We start from the raw sequence: 22,775 nt of genomic DNA, 5'->3' as shown, positions 1-22,775 counted from the left end.
CCCAATGTCTTATCTGTATTTACGGCCAGCAAGGCACCACGAGAGATACACTGCAGTTTGAGATGCGCCTTGTAATTTTAGGGAGCCGATCAAGACCTAATCGCCAGAATGGTTAATAATTTGACACATCTAAGATGTGAGCAATAAATGGAATAAATAAGTACTGTAATAGTTTAAATTGGAGAGAAAGAGTGTGTGTGTGTGTGTGTGTGTGTGTGTGTGTGTGTGTGTTGTGGTTTCAGCATCCTCCTGCAGGCTGTGAGTCACCTCTGACAACCCACTCCGGCAGGAGAAGATGGAGAAATCCCTCGGCCCAGCTCCGTGCACTCAGAGCTCTGTCCCCAGCTCTCTGATATTGTGTGGTCCTCGAACCCTCCTGTCTGGGTGGAGAGGGAAGTATTATGGGAATATTGTTATTTGGAAATAAGGTCATTGACAGAGAAGTGCTAAACTCCTGCCCACAGCTAAAGCAGCTAAACCCATGAGGACCGACATGTTACAAGGGCCTATGGCGTATTAAAGAAAGCATTCTGCTACCACTTTCCCAGTGGAGGTAACTAACACCAGCACCCAGAGAGGAGCTGGACAGTGTGCTAATGTCTCTTGAATATTCACTCACCGTTCAACTCTGAGCTGCAGAATGTGTTCCTCCTGCTATTTTCCTTCCCCGGTTGCCTCCTTGTGGACCGGGTCTGATGCACGGTGCTGTGAGTTCCTTCTTAATCAGTTAGGGAAGAAGTTACCCCTTTCATGGGTATCTTTAAAGACTGACATTTCCTGCAAGGATATATTTCTTAGATAACTCTAATAAATAACTCGATAACAGTGAAAAGGAAAGCCAAGAAACAGTCTGTGGATATTTGTGATTTTTTTTCTCTTAAAACACAGATATTGGAACACATATTCTGAATAAAGAAGAGCAGTTTCAAGAAGCTGTACTCAAAGGACGTATTGCCAGAGTAGAGGCTGACGTATGGGCTGAGGTAAAAGAGGTTGGAAATCAACCTGAATGCATCTTTGTGGTTCTTTCACGTTTTGGATTTGTATGAAAGAGTGGAGTCAGGCAGAACTGACTTGAATGCTGGCGTCTGTGGGACCAGGGTAGCAAGTTCTTCAACTCCATAGTCTTGGCGTCTTCCAATGTAAGAGAGGAACAGTAATACTCACTCTGTAGGATTATTGAGAGAGTTCAATGAAATAGCGTGCCCGGCACACAGTAGGTGCTAAGTAAGAAGTAGAAATCATCAGGAGCTTCCTTCTGTCTAAATTGCCCCTCTGTGTGGAGGACTCCTGCCTGCTCCCTTTATTCTCATGGGATTAAAAGCTTTTTAAAAAGACATTCTTGTTGTACTTGTTTATTATTGCTTAATATTTAATATACAGTAGACCATTCGTTTGTGCAGTGTGTAATGCCCCTAAGTGCCTGTTTTTTCCAAATGCTGCGTCACAGCTGACTCTCCTTTTCACCCCCTCTCCCAGCGCCCCTTCGCTCCAAAGTCCTGGACACCTTGTCCGTGTGACTGCCGAGGGCCGTGGAGGCACTTTGAGGGTCTTGGGGCTCACGGTCAGGTCCCAGACACTTCAGCGAAGCAGAATCTCAATCCTCCAGCTCCCACTCTTCCAGTTAGAGAGAAAATGCCATACGTGACTTCCTAAAGAAAATTAGCGCTTCTTGAGAGCAGGACAACCCACAGTGCTAGGACATTGTTTCTCGGTTTCTCTATAAAGTAAACATCATAGCAAAGACTGTTGGGATTGCCCAGCATTAGTCCCAACAAAAGCTTGGTATTAAAGTACTTCGAAAGTATAAAATGCTCCAGTGCAAAGGGTAATAGAAATAAAAATCTTACTAGACATGTATCCTTATCAATAATAAAATTTAAATTGATTGTGAGCCATTAATTAACTACCCTAACACAAGAGAATGCTTTTGTGAATAATGTACAATTTAAATATAACAATATACAATTTAAATATAACTAATGTTCTGGGCATTCTCTTGAAATAAAATAATGAAACCTCTTCCTGAAGACCCTGATGCAGGGGATCTGGGATGGTACTCAGCCTCCCTTCTCAGTAATTTCAGGCTTTGTGCATTTTTCCACTTCTCTGTATTTTCCAGATTTTCTGCGATGAGCATACATGACTTTGATAGTCAATCAAGCAAGAAATAAAGTGCCAAAGAAAAAAGACAGCCCAGCAGCCTGCAGTAAAGCTCTCCTTAGCAATTCCTGAAACAGTGATTTTAGCCATAGTTTGGGCCTCTCTGTGTTAGGGCATCTCTGTTAGGACATGTTAGGGCATCTCTGGCTGAGGCCTAGTTTGCTATGGGAGGTTTGAGATGGGAACAGAGCCAGCAGTCAGGGGCCCCAGGGTGGTTGCTAGTTTTCATTAAACATGAAAACCTGATATATATTAATAAATAAATGAACTCTTTCAAAGGCTGATGAACGCCAAAGAGAAGCAGTGAAGAAAGCCCTTGAAGAAGCAAATGACATGCACAAAATGAAAATCCAGATTCTGAAAGAGGAACATGAAAAAGGTTTACAGGTTTTTATAGTGGCTTGTTTGTTGTCTTTTTAGCGGTACTTTAGTAAAAAGCTCTGGGTGGCGTGTTCCGTGGAGGTTGGTTGGGAGGCCCAGGATTTTCACAGAAGATATGCTGGACTCCATGGCAACAGTGATGCATGGGTGCAAGAGAATCCCTTTGACATAATGAAGCATAATGAATGGCCTTTGATATAATGAACCCAAACCTTTATGGGGTTGAGGTATGAAGGAGGCACCCCTGCCTGCCGGACCCCACCTCCCTTGCCACTGGCTCCCTTTCCTCCTCTCGGTGCCCTTCCTCTGGACCCTCAAGCCTGTATGCACCACACTCTTTCCCACCTTGGGGACTTTGCCAGAATGTTCTTCCTGCACTTCATCAGACATCAGACATCACTGGTCAAGGGAGACCTTACCTGATCAGCTCTGTCCTGCTACCCATACACTGTCCTTGTCACCCCGCCCTCTTTAACGGCATCACCACCTAGCACTGGTGTAAGTAAATAGATTGGAGGATTGATTACTTGTTGAATATCTGATCGCCATCTGCCTGCAGCCTTCATAAGGGTGTGTCCGCCTCGCTACCACCCTTGTCCTGGTGCCAGCACAGTGCCTTGACTCCAAGTGTGAAAACGGGCTGAACAGAGGAAGCAGGCGCTTCTCTCCCTTCTCCTGAGCTCTCTGATTGCGTCCTTTTTCCTAAGTTTGCATTTACCGCGATGCCAAGAGGGCCCTCTGCTTCTCAGGTATTTCCTGCAGGGCCAGAGGTCACACAATGAGGGGGACTCTTTCCAGCCTGTAACTTGTTCCAGTACACGACCCTGGGTAGTTAGTAAACTGTGCAGGCAGAGACCCAGGGGTTCCTTACACAGTTCAGTCCCAAACTCTGCTCAAAGGAAAAAACAGACAGAACTATTTTCACACGTGGGTCACGGGAGGGACAGGACAGGGCACGATGCAGGTGTGATGATTCCTGGGCAGAGGGTGGAGGGAAAGTGGCAGAAGTGTGGGCCCAGGTTTGGCCTAATTCAATTAGAACATAACGAATAAACAGTTCGGGGACCGTGGGCCCTTTTGTCTCTCGTTTTGGCCGTGAGCACCTGCCGTGTATCAGCTCTGTACCAGGTGAGATTAAATAGACTGTCCTCAGAAAACTTCCTGGCATGAAAGGGAGCTCCACCCCAGGGCTCCTAAGGGACGGTTGACCCTCCCTGTTTGACTCCAATGGCCATCCCTGTTTCACTTCGAAACGGGAGGAGCGTTTATAGCATGTCCAGATAGGCCTGCTGCTCAGCTAGCTGGGACCGGAACGGCCACACTGGTTCTTGAAGAGTGAAATACTCCTCTATGAATTGATAAATCCCCACTCCCCGGGCCCCTAACAGGTTGTGATGATGCAAGGATAGCTTAGATGTAATGCCTGTTTCAAGGAGCTTGCCTCCTAGTCTTGCTCTAGGTAATTTGATGGTACCCCATATAGTCTTTGGGTTGAGTTGATGCACTTAGTGTTAAAACAGAAGAAGTCCTAAGAAAGTTTAAAGAGGGAGGTTGACCTTTCCAAAGTATTCTAAAAAAGTCTCAGGGACTTTTTATTATTATTATTATTAGGAATGAGTGATTTGTCTAAGAGGGATGTAGAGGGTTGTTTCAGCTGTAGGGTTCCCAGACAGACATCGCTGTTGCTCCCCGGGGGTGTCTCTGAACCACCTCCTTAGAGCCTACTTACCTGCAGATTCCTGGGCTCCACCTGACCTACAGAGTCATTGGCAGCCTATTTAACCAGCAGCCCATGTGATTCTCACGTATATTAAAGTTTGATATAAACACATATAAAGTCACACGTATTCTCTCATATTAAAGTTTGAGATTACCCGTATAGAGAGCAGAAAACCAAGTTCTTCTAGAACCAAACAGCATTACACTCTGAGACGTAGAAATCACCAGGTATTGCTCTTCTGTGATGTTAAGAATTTGGGTGTCAGATGCTTGCTGTTAAATAAAATTTCCAGGTCTTGTCCAATGGACAGATAGGATTTTGAAAAGGTGCTCATATTATCTTATTCAAATACAATAATATTAAAAAGTAAATAATAAAATGGAAGCTAAGGGAAAATGAGAGTAGGAAATAGAATGAAGTCAGGTGTGAATCCGAAACGCAGAAATGTCTGTATGCCACGAGGTCCTGTGCAGGTCCTGTCATAGCTGGCCCTTGAGTTTTCTGACAGTCAGTGCACAGAGGAAAGTGCTATGAATCACCATGTCCATGAGGTAAAAACAAATCCGGTACTCAGATGGCCCAGATCTTCCTCCATGTGATACCTGAGAGAAACTTCTCATGAGGGAGGCATTGTGTAATAAAGGAAGGTCTGTTAAACATCTGCACAGTAAAGAGGATGGATTTCATGAGGCTGTCTCTTATCTCCAGATAGAGGCTGATTCACTCAAAATGCATTTCAGTAAAAGTCATTTAACTGGAAGGCTTTCCATTGAGTAAGAACACCGCCAAACAGTAGGTCATTGAATTCTTTTTTCGTAGCTTTAAGTAGGTATTGGACATGCTGTGTGAGGCAGTAAAATGATTTTGGTTTTACTAAACCATTACATAAAAGAGGGACAGGGTTCAATTCTCTGAATCCTTGTTCAGAACCCGGTCAAAAGAAAGGGCTGGTGTGTCATTTTTAAATTCTATGATTCAAATAGAAACGTATTATGATAATACTTCATCTATCTAAGGCTCAACCATTCAGCAATCTCAGTTACTGAAAATGTACTTGAAAACCCAGAAATAATCCCTAAGAAGTTAAAATAGCCCCTAAGACGTTAAACAATGGCCTCTGACTACAAGATAGAGACTCAGGCTTATTACCTGTAGCAGAACCTTCCATTCCCTGCTCAGTGATTGTCTCTGGGAGACAGGGAGGAGGAGGGAGGGAGGAACCTCACTGTCTTATAAGCCTGGACGGCGTTTCTGGAAGGAAAATAAACTGTTGAATCTCTGGAAAGACCCCAGCATCACAGCCAACAATGAAGCGAGAAGCTGGTGGGCGAGAATCTGCTTTTGTTCCTAGTTCTTCCACTGACTCACTCTGTGAAATAACTTAGTTTCTTTTGTTTTTATTCTTTTTTTTAAAAAAAATTTTGTTTAATATTGGAGCAGAGTTGATTGACAATGTTGTGTTAGTTTCAGGTGTACAACAAAGTGATTCAGTTATATATATACATGTTTCTATACAAAGTGATTCAGTTATACATATACATGTTTCTATACTTTATCAAATCCTTTTCCCATTTAGGTTATCACAGAATATTGAGCACCTTTGTTTCTTTATGTTCTCTCTTATCCCTGAAACAGATACAAACTGACCTTTAAATGAAAGTTTTGAAACTCCTGGATGGAATAAATTGCCCCTCCTTTCTGGCATGTGTTTCTGTTAAACCACTGGGTGCAGGATGGGGTCTGGGTCTCCTCTGCTAGGCAGCGAGTCCCGAGGAGGATTCCACCCTCCTTCTGTCTGTAGCATCGGCCCCTAGCACTGTGCCTGTCACACTGTGCTGTCAGTGGACATTTCTAGGGATACAGGGTTTTCCTTGGGAGCCTGTTTCCCTCAGGTCCTGGTTTGGCAAGTGCCTCTTTTTACTCGGCTGAAGGCTCCACGGGTCCTTCTACCTTGGCGCAGTGGAGCCCTTGCTCCCATCCCCTTTGTGAACGAGGAAGAGCCCCTCAACTCGAATGAGCTGGAACGCTCCAGAACGACAGTGGGGACTGGCAGGCAGCTTCCTGTGACTGCGGTCGTGTGCGGTGCTTGCTGCCTGGGCCTCAGGTGTCCTCCTGCCCGGGAGACTCTCATAGTCATTATTTCTGCCATTTTCCAGGACTGACTTCCTAAAACAGTATCATATTCTGTATTTCTAATCATGGATAAAGGTAATAGGACACTATAGAATATTTGGACAATCAAGAAAAAATACCTGTGACCCAACTACTTTTCTTTTCGCAATTCCTTTCCAATATTATCTATATATGTATTTTATGCTAAATAGTTTGTGCATTTCTGATTTTACTTAACATCATTATAAATGAAACTTTTCCATATAGTATACACTTTTCTTTATTTTTTCCTTTTAAGAGCCATGTAATATTCCATGGTATGGATATACCATTCCAGTTCTTTTCTTTTTCCATTTTTTTCTGTATTCCTTTACTATTTAAAAAAAAAAAAAAATATATATATATATATATATATATTTTTTTTTTTTTTTTTTTTGCGGTACGCGGGCCTCTCACTGTTGTGGCCTCTCCTGTTGCGGAGCACAGGCTCCAGACGCGCAGGCCCAGCGGCCATGGCTCATGGGCCCAGCCGCTCCGCGGCATGTGGGATCTTCCCGGACCAGGACACGAACCCGTGTCCCCTGCATCGGCAGGCGGACTCTCAACCACTGCACCACCAGGGAAGCCCTGAATAACGTTTTTAAACATCAAAGCTGTAACACCTAAACCTAGTTTTTCTGTTGCTTAAGGAAATGGTATATAAGACCAAGATCGAGTTGCATCAAAACATTTTAGAAGAACTGCAGCGAGAACACCTGGCTGCCGAGCAACGCATGGTCCACAGGATCCAGAGGATCATGATGGAGTGCCACCGGGAGAAAGTCCAGGCTGTGGAGGAAGCCCAGGCCCAAGAGAGGCACATAGTCCAGGAGGAGATCCAGGCCCAGAGAAGGTACTCCAGGGGGCACCCCTGCAAATCAGTGTCTTACTCTGTCAGAATCAACTTGGAGAAAGGGATAAGGTTGAAGCACATAGGTGGATATTTCCCGGCTTTTGTGTTTTTACATTTTTTAAAAATTTACTTATTTTTTATTTTTATTTTTGGCTGCATTAGGTCTCTGTTGCTGTGCACGGGCTTTCTCTGGTTGCGGTGAGCAGGAGCTACTCTTTAATGCGGCACGTGGGCTTCTCATTGCAGTGGCTTCTCTTGTGGAGCACAGGCTCTAGGTGCATGGGCTTCAGTTGTTGTGGTTCACGGACTCTAGAGTGCAGGCTCAGTAGTTGTGGCTCACGGGCTTAGTTGCTCCGCGGCATGTGGGCTGTTCCCAGGCCAGGGATCGAACCCGTGTCCCCTGCGTTGTCAGGCGGATTCTTAACCACTGCACCACCAAGGAAGCCCTGTTTTTACATTTTTATTATGGAATATATCAAACATAGAGAACAATGTATAGTGTATTGTAGAATATGTGTGTGTGTGTGTATGTGTGCGTGTGTGTGTGGTTTAAAGAAAAATAACACGAATACTCAAGGGCCTACCAGCCATCTGAAGGGATTAAAAAGTCCCATGTTCTTCCTCAACCACATTTCCTTCCTTTCCCCCGTCTCGCGAGATAACTACTGTTCTAAAAATTGTTTTTCATTCTGTATCTCCAGTTTTAGGGGAGGAGAGGAATCAAGAAATACTTTTCCACAGACACATATAAGTCAGTCTTCACATTCTCTAGCGCATACCATACACTACTGTGGATGGGTTACTTTTGGTCTTTTTCTTATTACACAAGTCATAATGCTGTAAATGAAGTTGACCTTATGGAAACAGAGAGCAAAAATTGCGAAGTCCCAACTCACTGCTTCCTACCCTGTCCCTGTCTCCCAGAGACAATCATATTAAAGAATGGGGTCTGTATCCTTCTGTGCCCTTTTGATGTATTTACAGCCTTATATATGTGCATAATCTGAAATAATTTTTACATAAATTGGATCATATATATATGTGTGAAAAATACCAAAGGAACCATTTTATAATATGTAATGAACATTTGATGGAATTGGCCAGTTTTAACAGGACAGCAGTCAGGAGCCCTAGTGGCCAAGAGAGAACCTCGGTTTCCGGGTGTTCAGCGACCTGACCAAGCTCATGTAGCTGAAGCAGCAGGACCCAAACTGAAAACCTTTGTATTCCATCTCCTGGACTAGGACTTGTCTCTTGCTTTGCTGCTTGAGTGAACAAATCTATTTGTATATAATTAATGGGTAAAGTCGTCCTTGTTAGAACTGTTTAGAATAGGGCCAAAGGTAAAATTCTGTAGGGAGTGCAGATAAATAGGAATGAAGGCTGCAGCCGTGGCTACTTTGGTGGTCCCCCCTTCTTGCACAGGCTGTGAGTCACTGGGAGGCAGAGGAAGAAGAGGAAAGAGGCTTTCAGGAGAAAGTTGGAGAAGGCGGTAACTCCTGAGTGAGTTGTGGTCCAAAGCAGTGGAAGGTGGCTCTCGTCTCCCTCTGCTTCCCACCCTCCATCTGCAGGAGCTGTGTCCATCCTGAAGAAGCCTCTGGGTCCTCTCCTCACACACACCGGCAGCCTCCTGCTTCCTCCTTCGCTCTTCCGCTTTTTTTTGTCCCTCTTTGGCCCTTTCCTCTGTGAGGTTCACAGCCACCTTTCATTAAGCCAGTTGACTAAGATTAGGGAACTGCCATGCCTGTTATTTAAGTATATCCATCTAGAGTGTCCATTTTGTTATTGATGTGTTCCAAGTACCTGGTGGAGAACCTTGCGCATGGGTGTTCTTTAAATACTTATCAAAGGTTCAAGCTTGTTGCAGTCAGCTGAACCCACTTTGCAGCACACCAGGTCTTATTTCGAGACATTGCTAGCTTCCAGCGTTCTTTTTTTTTTTTTTTTTTTCCTTTTTTTTTTTAATTTTACAAATTTAATCAGTTATACATATACATATGTTCCCATATCCCCTCCCTTTTGTGTCTCCCTCCCACCCTCCCTATCCCACCCCTCCAGGCGGTCACAAAGAACCGAGCTGATCTCCCTCTGCTATGCGGCTGCTTCCCACTAGCTATCTACCTTACGTTTGGTAGTGTATATATGTCCATGCCGCTCTTTCACTTTGTCACAGCTTACCCTTCCCCCTCCCCATATCCTCAAGTCCATGCTCTAGTAGGTCTGTGTCTTTATTCCTGTCTTACCCCTATGTTCTTGATGACATTTTTTTTTCTTAAATTCCATATATATGCGTCAGCATACAGTACTTTTTCTCTTTCTGACTTACTTCACTCTGTATGACAGACTCTAGGTCCATCCACCTCATTACAAATAGCTCAATTTCATTTCTTTTTATGGCTGAGTAATATTCCATTGTATATATGTGCCACATCTTCTTTACCCATTCATCCGATGATGGACACTTAGGTTGTTTCCATCTCCGGGCTATTGTAAATAGGGCTGCTATGAACATTTTGGTACATGTCTCTTTTTTTTTTTTTTTTTTTTTTCTTTTTGCGGTATGCGGGCCTCTCACTGTCGTGGCCTCTCCCGTTGCGGAGCACAGGCTCCGGATGCGCAGGCGCAGCGGCCATGGCTCATGGGCCCAGCCGCTCCGCGGCATATGGGATCCTCCCAGATCGGGGCACGAACCCGTATCCCCTGCATCGGCAGGCAGACTCTCAACCACTGCGCCACCAGGGAGGCCCCATGTCTCTTTTTGAATTATGGTTTTCTCAGGGTATATGCCCAGTAGTGGGATTGCTGGGTCATATGGTAGTTCTATTTGTAGTTTTTTAAGGAACCTCCATACCGTTCTCCATAGTGGCTGTACCAATTCACATTCCCACCAGCAGTGCAAGAGTGTTCCCTTTTTTCCACACCCTCTCCAGCATTTATTGTTTCTAGATTTTTTGATGATGGCCATTCTGACTGGTGTGAGATGATATCTCATTATAGTTTTGATTTGCATTTCTCTAATGAGTAAAGATGTTGAGCATCCTTTCATGTGTTTGTTGGCAGTCTGTATATCTTCTGTGGAGAAATGTCTATTTAGGTCTTCTGCCCATTTTTGGATTGGGTTGTTTGTTTTTTTGCTATTGAGCTGCATGAGCTGCTTATAAATTTTGGAGATTAATCCTTTGTCAGTTGCTTCATTTGCAAATATTTTCTCCCATTCTGAGGGTTGTCTTTTGGTCTTGTTTATGGTTTCCTTTGCTGTGCAAAAGCTTTTAAGTTTCATTAGGTCCCATGTGTTTATTTTTGTCTTTATTTCCATTTCTCTAGGAGGTGGGTCAAAAAGGATCTTGCTGTGATTTATGTCATAGAGTGTTCTGCCTATGTTTTCCTCTAAGAGTCTGATAGTGTCTGGCCTTACATTTAGGTCTTTAATCCATTTTGAGCTTATTTTTGTGTATGGTGTTAGGGAGTGATCTAATCTCATACTTTTACATGTCCCTGTCCAGTTTTCCCAGCACCACTTATTGAAGAGACTGTCCTTTCTCCACTGTACATTCCTGCCTCCTTTATCAAAGATAAGGTGACCATATGTCCGTGGGTTTAACTCTGGGCTTTCTATCCTGTTCCATTGATCTATCTTTCTGTTTTTGTGCCAGTACCGTACTGTCTTGATTACTGTAGCTTTGTAGTATAGTCTGAAGTCAGGGAGCCTGATTCCTCCAGCTCCATTTTTCGTTCTCAAGATTGCTTTGGCTATTCGGGGTCTTTTGTGTTTCCATACAAATTGTGAAATTTTTTGTTCTAGTTCTGTGAAAAATGCCAGTGGTAGTTTGATAGGGATTGCATTGAATCTGTAGATTGCTTTGGGTAGTAGAGTCATTTTCACAATGTTGATTCTTCCAATCCAAGAACATGGTACATCTCTCCATCTATTTGTATCATCTTTAATTTCTTTCATCAGTGTCTTATAATTTTCTGCATACAGGTCTTTTGTCTCCTTAGGTAGGTTTATTCCTAGATATTTTATTCTTTTTGTTGCAGTGGTAAATGGGAGTGTTTCCTTGATTTCACTTTCAGATTTTTCATCATTAGTATATAGGAATGCCAGAGATTTCTGTGCATTAATTTTGTATCCTGCAACTTTACCAAATTCATTGATTAGCTCTAGTAGTTTTCTGGTAGCATCTTTAGGATTCTCTATGTATAGTATCATGTCATCTGCAAACAGTGACAGCTTTACTTCTTCTTTTCCCATTTGGATTCCTTTTATTTCCTTTTCTTCTCTGATGGCTGTGGCTAAAACTTCCAAAACTATGTTGAATAAGAGTGGTGAGAGTGGGCAACCTTGTCTTGTTCCTGATCTTAGTGGAAATGGTTTCAGTTTTTCACCATTGAGGACGATGCTGGCTGTGGGTTTGTCATATATGGCCTTTATTATGTTGAGGAAAGTTCCCTCTATGCCTACTTTCTGCAGGGTTTTTATCATAAATGGGTGTTGAATTTTGTCGAAAGCTTTCTCTGCATCTATTGAGATGATCATATGGTTTTTCTCCTTCAGTTTGTTAATATGGTGTATCACGTTGATTGATTTGCGTATATTGAAGAATCCTTGCATTCCTGGAATAAACCCCACTTGATCATGGTGTATGATCCTTTTAATGTGCTGTTGGATTCTGTTTGCTAGTATTTTGTTGAGGATTTTTGCATCTATGTTCATCAGTGATATTGGCCTGTAGTTTTCTTTCTTTGTGACATCCTTGTCTGGTTTTGGTATCAAGGTGATGGTGGCCTCGTAGAATGAGTTTGGGAGTGTTCCTCCCTCTGCTATATTTTGGAAGAGTTTGAGAAGGATAGGTGTTAGCTCTTCTCTAAATGCTTGATAGAATTCGCCTGTGAAGCCATCTGGTCCTGGGCTTTTGTTTGTTGGAAGATTTTTTATCACAGTTTCAATTTCAGTGCTTGTGATTGGTCTGTTCATATTTTCTATTTCTTCCTGATTCAGTCTTGGCAGGTTGTGCATTTCTAAGAATTTGTCCATTTCTTCCAGGTTGTCCATTTTATTGGCATAGAGTTGCTTATAGTAATCTCTCATGATCTTTTGTATTTCTGCAGTGTCAGTTGTTACTTCTCCTTTTTCATTTCTAATTCTATTGATTTGAGTCTTCTCCCTTTTTTTCTTGATGAGTCTGGCTAATGGTTTGTCAATTTTGTTTATCTTCTCAAAGAACCAGCTTTTAGTTTTACTGATCTTTGCTATCGTTGCCTTCATTTCTTTTTCATTTATTTCTGATCTGATTTTTATGATTTCTTTCCTTCTGCTAACTTTGGGATGTTTTTGTTCTTCTTTCTCTAATTGCTTTAGGTGCAAGGTTAGGTTGTTTATTCGAGATGTTTCCTGTTTCTTAAGGTGGGATTGTATTGCCATAAACTTCCCTCTTAGAACTGCTTTTGCTGCATCCCATAGGTTTTGGGTCGTCGTGTCTCCATTGTCATTTATTTCTAGGTATTTTTTTATTTCCTCTTTGATTTCTTCAGTGATCACTTCATTATTAAGTAGTGTATTGTTTAGCCTCCATGTGTTTGTATGTTTTACAGCTCTTTTCCTGTAATTGATATCTAGTCTCATAGCATTGTGGTCAGAAAAGATACTTGATACAATTTCAATTTTCTTAAATTTACCAAGGCTTGATTTTTGACCCAAGATATGATCTATCCTGGAGAATGTTCCATGAGCACTTGAGAAAAATGTGTATTCTGTTGTTTTTGGATGGAATGTCATATAAATATCAATTAAGTCCATCTTGTTTAATGTATCATTTAAAGCTTGTGTTTCCTTATTTATTTTCATTTTGGATGACCTGTCCATTGGTGAAAGTGGGGTGTTAAAGTCCCCTACTATGATTGTGTTACTGTCGATTTCTCCTTTTATGGCTGTTAATATTTCCCTTATGTATTGAGGTGCTCCTATGTTTGGTGCATAAATATTTACAATTGTTATATCTTCTTCTTGGATTGATCCCTTGATCATTATGTAGTGTCCTTCTTTGTCTCTTCTAGTAGTCTTTATTTTAAAGTGTATTTTGTCTGATATGAGAATTGCTACTCCAGCTTTCTTTTGGTTTCCATGTGCATGGAATATCTTTTTCCATCCCCTTACTTTCAGTCTGTATGTGTCTCTAGGTCTGAAGTGGGTCTCTTGTAGACAGCATATATATGGGTCTTGTTTTTGTATCCATTCAGCCAGTCTGTGTCTTTTGGTGGGAGCATTTAGTCCATTTACATTTAAGGTAATTATTGATATGTATGTTCCTATTCCCATTTTCTTAATTGTTTTGGGTTCGTTATTGTAGTTCTTTTCCTTCTGTTGTGTTTCTTGCCTAGAGAAGTTCCTTTAGCATTTGTTGTAAAGCTGGTTTGGTGGTGCTGAACTCTCTCAGCTTTTGCTTCTCTGTAAACGTTTTAATTTCTCCATCCAATCTGAATGAGAGCCTTGCTGGGTAGAATAATCTTGGTTGCAGGTTTTTCTCCTTCATCACTTTAATTATGTCCTGCCACTCCCTTCTGGCTTGTAGAGTTTCTGCTGAGAGATCAGCTGTTATCCTGATGGGGATTCCCTTGTGTGTTATTTGTTGTTTTTGCCTTGCTGCTTTTAATATGATTTCTTTGTGTTTAATTTTTGACAGTTTGATTAATATGTGTCTTGGTGTATTTCTCCTTGGATTTATTCTGTATGGGACTCTCTGTGCCTCCTGGACTTGATTAACTATTTCCTTTCCCATATTAGGGAAGTTTTCAACTATAATCTCTTCAAATATTTTCTCAGTCCCTTTCTTTTTCTCTTCTTCTTCTGGAACCCCTATAATTCGAATGTTGGTGCGTTTAATGTTGTCCCAGAGGTCTCTGAGACTGTCCTCTGTTCTTTTCATTCTTTTTTCTTTATTTTGCTCTGCAGCAGTTATTTCCACTATTTTATCTTCCACCTCACTTATCCGTTCTTCTGCCTCAGTTATTCTGCTATTGATCCCATCTAGAGTATTTTTTATTTCATTTATTGTGTTTTTAATCGATGCTTGATTCATCTTTAGTTCTTCTAGGTCCTTGTTAACTGTTTCTTGCATTTTGTCTATTCTATTTCCAAGATTTTGGATCATCTTTACCATCATTATTCTGAATTGTTTTTCAGGTAGACTGCCTATTACCTCTTCATTTGTTAGGTCTGGTGGGTTTTTATCTTGCTCCTTCTGCTGTGTGTTTTTCTGTCTTCTCATTTTGCTTATGTTACTGTGTTTGGGGTCTCCTTTTTGCAGGCTGCAGGTTCGTAGTTCCCGTTGTTTTTGGTGTCTGTCCCCAGTGGCTAAGGTTGGTTTAGTGGGTTGTGTAGGCTTCTTGGTGGAGGGGACTACTGCCTGTGTTCTGGTGGATGAGGCTGGATCTTGTCTTTCTGGTGGGCAGGTCCACGTCTGGTGGTGTGTTTTGGGGTGTCTGCGGACTTTTTATGATTTTAGGCCACCTCTCTGCTAATGGGTGGCGTTGTGTTCCTGTCTTGCTAGTTGTTTGGCATAGGGTGTCCAGCACTGTAGCTTGCTGGTCGTTGAGTGAAGCTGAGTGCTGGTGTTGAGATGGAGATCTCTGGAAGATTTTCGCCGTTTGATATTATGTGGAGCTGGGAGGTCTCTTGTGGACCAGTGTCCTGAAGTTGGCTCTCCCACCTCAGAGGCACAGCACTGACTCCTGGCTCCTCGATTTGGGATGATGTGTTGTCTATTCATGTATTCCACAGATGCAGGGTACATCAAGTTGATTGTGGAGCTTTAATCCGCTGCCTCTGAGGCTGCTGGGAGAGGTTTCCCTTTCTCTTCTTTGTTCTCACAGCTCCTGGGTCTCAGCTTTGGATTTGGCCCCGCCTCTGCATGTAGGTCGCCGGAGGGCGTCTGTTCTTCGCTCAGACAGGACAGGGTTAAAGGAGCAGCCTCTTCGGGGACTCTGGCTCACTCAGGCCGGGCAGGAGGGAGTGGCACGGAGTGCGGGGCGAGCCTGCAGCGGCAGAGGTCGGCGTGACGTTGCACCAGCCCGAGGCGCACCATGCGTTCTCCCAGGGAAGCCGCCCCTGGATCCCGGGACCCCGGCAGTGGCAGGCTGCACAGGCTCCCGGAAGGGTGGTGTGGACAGTGACCTGCGCTCGCACACAGGCTTCTTGGCGGCGGCAGCAGCAGCCCCAGCGTCCCACGCCCGTCTATGGGCTCCGTGCTTTCAGCCGCGACTCGCGCCCGTCTCTGGAGCTCCTTTACGCGGCGCTCTTAATCCCCTCTCCACGCGCGCCAGGAAACCAAGAGGGAAGAAAAAGTCTCCTGCCTCTTTGGCAGCTCCAGAGTTTTCCCGGACTCCCTCCCGGCTAGCTGTGGCACATTAGCCCCCTTCAGGCTGAGTTCTCGCCGCCAGCCCCAGTCCTCTCCCTGCGCTCTGACCGAAGCCCGAGCCTCAGCTCCAGCGCCGCCCGCCCTGGCGGGGGAGCAGACAAGCCTCTCGGGCTGGTGAGTGCCGCTCGGCACCGCTCCTCTGTGCGGGAATCTCTCCGCTTTGCCCTACCCAGGTACGTGGGGAGTTTCTTGCCTTTTGGGAGGTCTGGGGTCTTCTGCCAGCGTTCAGTAGGTGTTCTGTAGGAGTTGTTCCACGTGTAGCTGTATTTCTGGTGTATCCGTGGGGAGGAAGGTGATCTCCGCGTCTTACTCTTCCGCCATCTTACCCGGAAGTCGCTTCCAGCGTTCTTTAGAGCATTTGCAGAAATTCATATATGGAGAAGGGCCACTGTTGAGAATTCCACTGTGGATCTCTTACTTGGCTATAAACCTTCACTCAAGACTTCAGGATTCAGAATACTTTCATATTGTGACAAATTTGTTAAATGCTCAGAAAACTTTCTTTGTGGGTTGAGGTGATTGAGTTCTAAACAGATTATCTAGGAGACACTGTACTCTTTCTCTTAAAGGTAAAAAAAAAAAAAAAGAAATAAACATCTTGCTTGGAAAGGTTCTGAGTATTTTCCCCCCCAAGGCAAAGGCGTGACTGAAGTGACTGCTCAGGAATGTGTGTGGTCATGGCTGTAATTCCTGGTGACAGCTACCCTTTATTCTTCCACACTAGAACATGCAGGGCCCTTTGTATGCTTCTCACTGAATCCTCATATCCCTTCCTGGGGGATTCAGTCATCCTTCGTATCTTCAGATGAACATGCTGAGTCTCAGAGAGAGACTAAGCAACTGCCCAAGGTCACCTGGAGAAGATACAAACCCTGGTGGGTATGATACCAAAGCTTGTGACCTTCCCTTACGCCACCCTGCTCACTTCACCAGAGTTCATCAAGTGCCTTCTGGGGATGTGGTTCTGAGCTTGGGCACTGAGGAATAAGGCTCTTGCCACAACATTATGTGAAGTAGCTAAAGCATAGCTGTCCCCTTTGAGCAAGGCTGGAGGGACTTGTGCAAAGAACACATGGGTGCTGGAGGAGTTCTCGGTCCTGGAAAGATCAAGCAAAGAGTGTGTGGGCTGTGTGGTGAGGTGGGTTTCTTGGAGGAAGTTAGTCTTGGTTTGGGCCCTAGAGAGAAGAGAGGAGGTCCCATGTGTGAAGGACTGAAAAGAGTGGGGACAGCATGAGCAAACACATGGAGGGGAAGGTGGGGAGTTTAATGAGGCAGAGCCAAGGGAAGTGGGAGCATTAATACCCCAGAGATATAAACGCGCTGCTGAAGGTTGGACTCTGGAGATGCCTCCTCTCCTCCCCGCCCCACCTGATGTCTACCGCCCCAGCTTAGGTATCACTAATCCTCCCGCAGACCAGGTGCAATAGGTTCCCAGCGTCTCAGGTGGAACATCAGAATATATTTTCCTTATAAGCACATTGGTTATAGCTAATTAAAATAGTGCTAAGAGCCCTGTAGTTCAAGTGAAATAGCTCATTGTGGGCTCACCTGGCAAATGATCTGCTACATTCAGTGTTTCTCCAAACATTGGATGCACAAATGAATTTTGGAAACAGATCCCTGCATAACTTAGGAATTGCCTATGGAGAAATGAAGTGTTGGTTTTTACTGTACCAACACTGGGAAAATAACTGGCGAAAGTTGGAAAGGACATTTCAAAAAAATATCAGATCCTTTTAAGCGAGAACAGATTTTGGTAGTAAGGAGTTTAAAGGGGGCTGTCATGGAGGGTGGGAGCTGGTGTCATCTAAGGTACACTTTGAGCAGATGTACCTGAGACCAGCTCTGGTGGAGCTTTATAGTCAGCCCCTTAGATGGACACCTCCTCTGTGTGGGTCCAGAGAAAGCCAGGCTGACCTAGTAGGAAGCTCATACCTGCTTGTGATGGAACCGTGGTTCTGGAGAAGGGGTGTAACTTCCTCCTTGGGGATTTGGGGCTGGCTCAAGGAAATGCCTTCCAGTTCCTTCTGACCTAAGCCCCATGGGCTCTGATCATCATCTCCACAATCTCACCAACATCCTAAAGATTTTATAAATCGTCAGCCTGAATCCTAAGGTTGTGTGTAGACGCACCTTCTGAACAAGATCTTTGCCTGTATTGTCCTGTGACCTGGGCTGAGAATCCAGAAGTTGGTTTTTTTTTTTTTTTTTAATTTATTTTGGCTGCGTTGGGTGTTTGTTGCTGCGCGCAGGCTTTCTCTAGCTGCGGCGAGCGGGGGCCACTCTCTGTTGCGGTACGCAGGCCTCTCAGTGCAGTAGCCTCTCTTGTTGCGGAGCACGGGCTCCAGGCGCGTGGGCTTCAATAGCTGTGGCACGCGGGCTCAGTAGTTGTGGCTCGCGGGCTCTAGAGTGCAGGCTCAGTAGCTGTGGCGCATGGGCCCAGTTGTTCTGCGGCATGTGGGATCTTCCTGGACCAGGGCCCGAACCCGCGTCCCCTGCATTGACAGGCGGACTCCCAACCACTGCACCACCAGGGAAGCCCAGGAAGTTGGTTTTGATTCCTCTTCTTTCTGTAGCCCCTAAATCCTAGCAATAACGAATTCTGGCCCGTGTGACTTTGTAATATTTCTTGGATTTCCCCCTTTCTCTCCCTCTTCCTATCCCTTTCTCTTTCATCATTAATTTAGATCATTGTACACTGAGATTGTTACAGACTAGTACGAAGTGGTCTCTCTACTTCACCCAACTCAGATTCAGTTTACTTGATATTATCAGAATAGCAATTCTAAAAGGTTATTTTCAGTGTGTTGCCCTCCTGATAAGAAATGTATAGTGATCTCTTATGCTACTGAAGCAGGCAATGTTTTCTGCCGAAGGGCAGGAACTCTCTGATTTGCTCCATTGTGTGACATTGAACAATAACTGTTTCCCCAAGCCTCACTTTCTTTACCTGTTACGCGGGAATAATAAGAGGTAATAAATCCAAATAGAACCGGCTTCAGTGGGTGAAAATTAAATGAGATATAGTGCATGTAAATTGCTTAGCACAGTCCCTGGGACACAGTAAGTACTCAATAAGTGGTGACCCTTGTTATTAATAATGGATATAGCCTAGTTGGTGGGAGAGGGAATGAGAAAAATAGCATAGCAGCTGGAGAGGCTCAGGACACATGATGTTTACCTCCAGACTGGGAAAGTCTGTCAGGTTTGAAAGTCAAGTTGAAAGCATCATAGACAATGAGAGAACTGCATCTTGGAGGGTAGAAGCTGGGGTAAGTCTTGGAAGGACTGTACTAGACTAGGAGGCAGAGAGGGGAGGGTTTTTATTAACAACCATAAATACTCGAATTCAACATTTGTAGGTTTTTTAATCCTCAAATCTTTAGAGGTTCTATTCCAACTAGGAATCAGGAGATATCCACCAGAAGTTTATCTCAGTGGCTAAGAGATTTGCCCTGAGCCCAGGCCGCCTGGGTTGTAGCACTTGTTTTGCCACTTTTTCTAATTAAGTGAAACTGGGCAAGTTGCTTGACCTCTCTGAGCCACAGTTCCTCATCTATAAAATAGGACTCATAGACTGAACTGCCTCATAGACTTGTTTGAGTAATCATTGAGTTAATATATTAATCATTCAGTTACTATTGAGTTTATAGTTGGCTGCTATAAATTCTATATAATTATATACATTATAACCAGAGGCCTATGAATTCATTCAGCAGTGGTTCTCAAAGTATGGTCCCAGACCCTTTCAGCAGGTCCCCAAGGTCAAAGCTATTTTCTTAATAATACTAAGATGTGATTTGCCTTTTCACTCTATCTCATGAGTATGTAGTGGTGTTTTCCAGGGTTTTATGATGTGTGATATCTCAACAGATTGAAAAGAAACAAAAATCTAGCTTTTTTTTCTATTAAGCCAGACAGTAAAGAGTTTTTCCACAAATGTAAAATAATGCCACTTTTCTCACCAAAAGTTTTTTGATTTAGAAAAAGTATTTTTCCTATGAGGTAAGTGTTTTATGTTAATGTTTAATGGATTTATCGATACTTCACATGAATTTATAAATGTTTGTTAAATGTCTGACTTTTAACTTTTAAAACTGTCAGGCTCACTAGATATAACCCATATGAACAAAAGTTCTTTGGGTTTCTTGGTCATTTTAAGAGTGAAAAGTGATACTGAGACCAAAAAGTTTGAGACTGCTGTCTTAGAGTATTGCTCAGAATCAAGAATAGGGCTAAACTCACCCTGTGAGACAGTTTCCTCCCCTCTGGCTAAAGGTGAGTAGCTGGGTTGATATATAGAAATACCTTCTCTAGGGGTTTGGAAATCTGAGCCTATTTCTTCATTTTTTTTTTTTAGAACTCTGCATTCATATTTTTCTGACCACAGTGGACTCGAGTCCCTAAAGTTAGCATTAGACACTAGACTAGTGGCCTCGCCCTAGCCCACAGTGGGGAAATCAGTGTGCTCCTTCCCTGCTCTGAAAAATATTTTTTTAGTATTAACATCTAATTAAAGCTCATCTCTACCAGCCTGTCTCAGACTGGTGACTCATCTAAACCATGAAACCATTTCTCCTACATCTGCGGTGAAAGACAAAATCTTTTTTTTTTTTTTTTTGGTGGCTAATCCATCTAACTATTAATATTCAACCCTTATTCCTTTCTGTAGAAAGGCTATGGAGGAACTTTTGAGAGCTGGTGTCACAGTTATGAAGGATCAAAAGAAGAGTGTGAGCCAGCTGATAAAGGAAAAAGAACGTGAAATGAACATCTCCTATCGTGTGGCTCAGAGACAGAAGCAAGAAGAGGTTCAGGAAGTGCTTCAAGAAGCAGAGAAAACACATCAGGCCACGCTTGGAAATGTGATGGCCAAACCGCTTAACACTCAGGGAGAGCTGCTGTCCATGGCGAAGCAACTGGGCATCATGACAAATTGGAAAGATTTCCTGGAGGAGGAGTTACAGGAAACCAGGGTAGCGTTTCAAAAATGCATCAATTATACGTTTCCAAAGCTCTCACCGGGACATGCAGATTTTATTCTGCCAGAAAGAAAGAAAACACCTTCCAGTCTTATTACTCAGGAGAACCAAGCAACTCTTGATTAGAAGTCTTCATCTGAAATGGCACTACAAAAGACATTGTTCTAAAGACTAAATAAATTGACTCAAAAACCATTTATTGATCCCCAGTTATGTGCAGGGGACTAGTGAGCTGTGAGCATTTGGATGGAAAACCAAAGTATTCAAAAGCACATTCCAGGCTACGATGAGGTTCTAAGTCTAATAGAGGAGAGATAACAGTGAGAGGGGTCAAAACTGACTAGGAGGGAAAAAAATTTCTTGGAAGAAGTCTAAACATACTTCTGTATCTGGCTTTACTCACGTTTACATCAGACATCTAACTATTTTAGTATTTGTTGCAGTTAAAAAACAGTAAAGGGACATGTTCTTAGATGGTTTCCGTTGTGGAGAGGTGTGTCTAGTAATCCAGTATGTCTAGTAATCTAGTCTAAAGATTATTATTTAGTGAACTGCAATAGCTTTGTAGGAAAAAAAAGCAATGTTTCTGAGATTCAATAGGATAAAACTGAAATTCTGGGAAGCCTATATAAAATAATTCAGAAAGGACTCTCTTATATTTGCCATTTGTGAAAGAAAAACATGTCTTTAGAGGTCAGATTCCTTGCCTCAGGGATGGGGAGTCCCCTTATGTTTATACCCAAGCCCAGGAGTGCTTGGAACTCATCTCCTTTAGGTCAAAATGCAGAAAAGCATTCTGTACTGCAATGCTCAGGACCAACAAGTGTCAACATTTACTGAATTAAAATGGAAGAAAACCCAAGCCATAAAGACTGCTCCAAAAAAATCTATCCACTTTAATGTAGCATCCTTAAATTATTAATCACCAACTTATATTGGTGGCTTTAAAATTAAATACCTGGAAGGCTATTTTCAGTAAATTAAAAAGTGCTATTGTCAAGCAGGCCTTAGGTGGATTTGTTTACATTGACCAGTCTGGGATTTCCTAATGATAAAAGTAGTGATTTGTTTACAACCTGCATAATGGACTGCACTCTCCTAGTGTTTAGCTTCCTGATTCTGCAGGACTACTGTGGTCCATACTAATCAATTGCCTAGGGGCTGGAAGTCAGAACATTTATACAGTACTGTACACTGCTTTTTCCAGCACGTTCTTCTCATAGCAGTCAATGGGATAGGCAGGACGGGGTGGTTGTTATCCCATTTTGACAAATGATAACATGAAAACTACTATGTATGTATTTACATGAGTGAAGCACTTTTTTTTTTTTTTTTTTTTGTGGTACGCGGGCCTCTCACTGTTGTGGCCTCTCCCGTTGCGGAGCACAGGCTCCGGACACGCAGGCTCAGCGGCCATGGCTCACGGGCCCAGCCGTTCTGCGGCATGTGGGATCTTCCCGGACCGGGGCACGAACCCGTGTCCCCTGCATCGGCAGGTGGACTCTCAACCACTGCGCCACCAGGGAAGCCCGTGAAGCACTTTTTTTAAGTTGAAGTATAGTTGATTTACAATATTGTGTTAGTTTTAGGTATACAGCAAAGTGATTCAGTTATATATATATTTTTTCAGATTATTTTCCATTATAGGTTATTACAAGTTATTGAATATAGTTCCCTGAGCTATATGGTAAATCCTTATTGTTTATTTTATATACAGTAGTGTGTATATGTTAATCCCATACTCCTAATTTATCCCTCCCCCCACCTCTTTCCCCTTTGGTAACCATAAGTTTGTTTTCTATGTAAGTCTGTTTCTGTTTTGTATATAGCTTCATTTGTATTATTTTTTAGATTCCACATATAAGTGATATCATATACTATTTGTCTTTCTCTATCTGACTTACTTCACTCAGTGTGATATTCTCTAGGTCCATCCATGTTGCTGCAAATGGCAATATTTCATTCTTTTTATGGCTGAGTAATATTCCATTGTGTATATACCACATCTTCTTAAACCCACTGTCTGTTGATGGGCACTTGGGTTGTTTCCATGTCTTGGCTATTGTAAATAGTGCTGCAGTGAACATTGGGATGCATGTATCTTTTCAAAT

At 43.0% G+C, this 22,775-nt stretch overlaps 1 protein-coding gene across 1 annotated transcript in view; it reads left to right on the top strand.

The window, feature by feature from the left end:
• C12H6orf163 (chromosome 12 C6orf163 homolog) overlaps window positions 1-21,978 on the top strand; it is a 44,899-nt gene extending 22,921 nt beyond the window's left edge. Inside the window, exons 4-7 of the mRNA XM_060114552.1 lie at window positions 889-983; window positions 2,443-2,550; window positions 7,066-7,268; window positions 20,355-21,978. Of these exons, the coding sequence (XP_059970535.1) occupies window positions 889-983; window positions 2,443-2,550; window positions 7,066-7,268; window positions 20,355-20,790 (842 nt within the window). The 3' untranslated portion in view covers window positions 20,791-21,978. The remainder of the gene's footprint in view (window positions 1-888; window positions 984-2,442; window positions 2,551-7,065; window positions 7,269-20,354) is intronic.
• The last annotated feature ends 797 nt before the right edge of the window (window positions 21,979-22,775 follow it).

Source organism: Mesoplodon densirostris, chromosome 12, assembly GCF_025265405.1.
Source record: "Mesoplodon densirostris isolate mMesDen1 chromosome 12, mMesDen1 primary haplotype, whole genome shotgun sequence".
NCBI classification, from domain to species: domain Eukaryota; kingdom Metazoa; phylum Chordata; class Mammalia; order Artiodactyla; family Ziphiidae; genus Mesoplodon; species Mesoplodon densirostris.
Note: the sequence above shows the minus strand (reverse complement) of the source record. Positions and strands in the feature narration are given on the sequence as shown.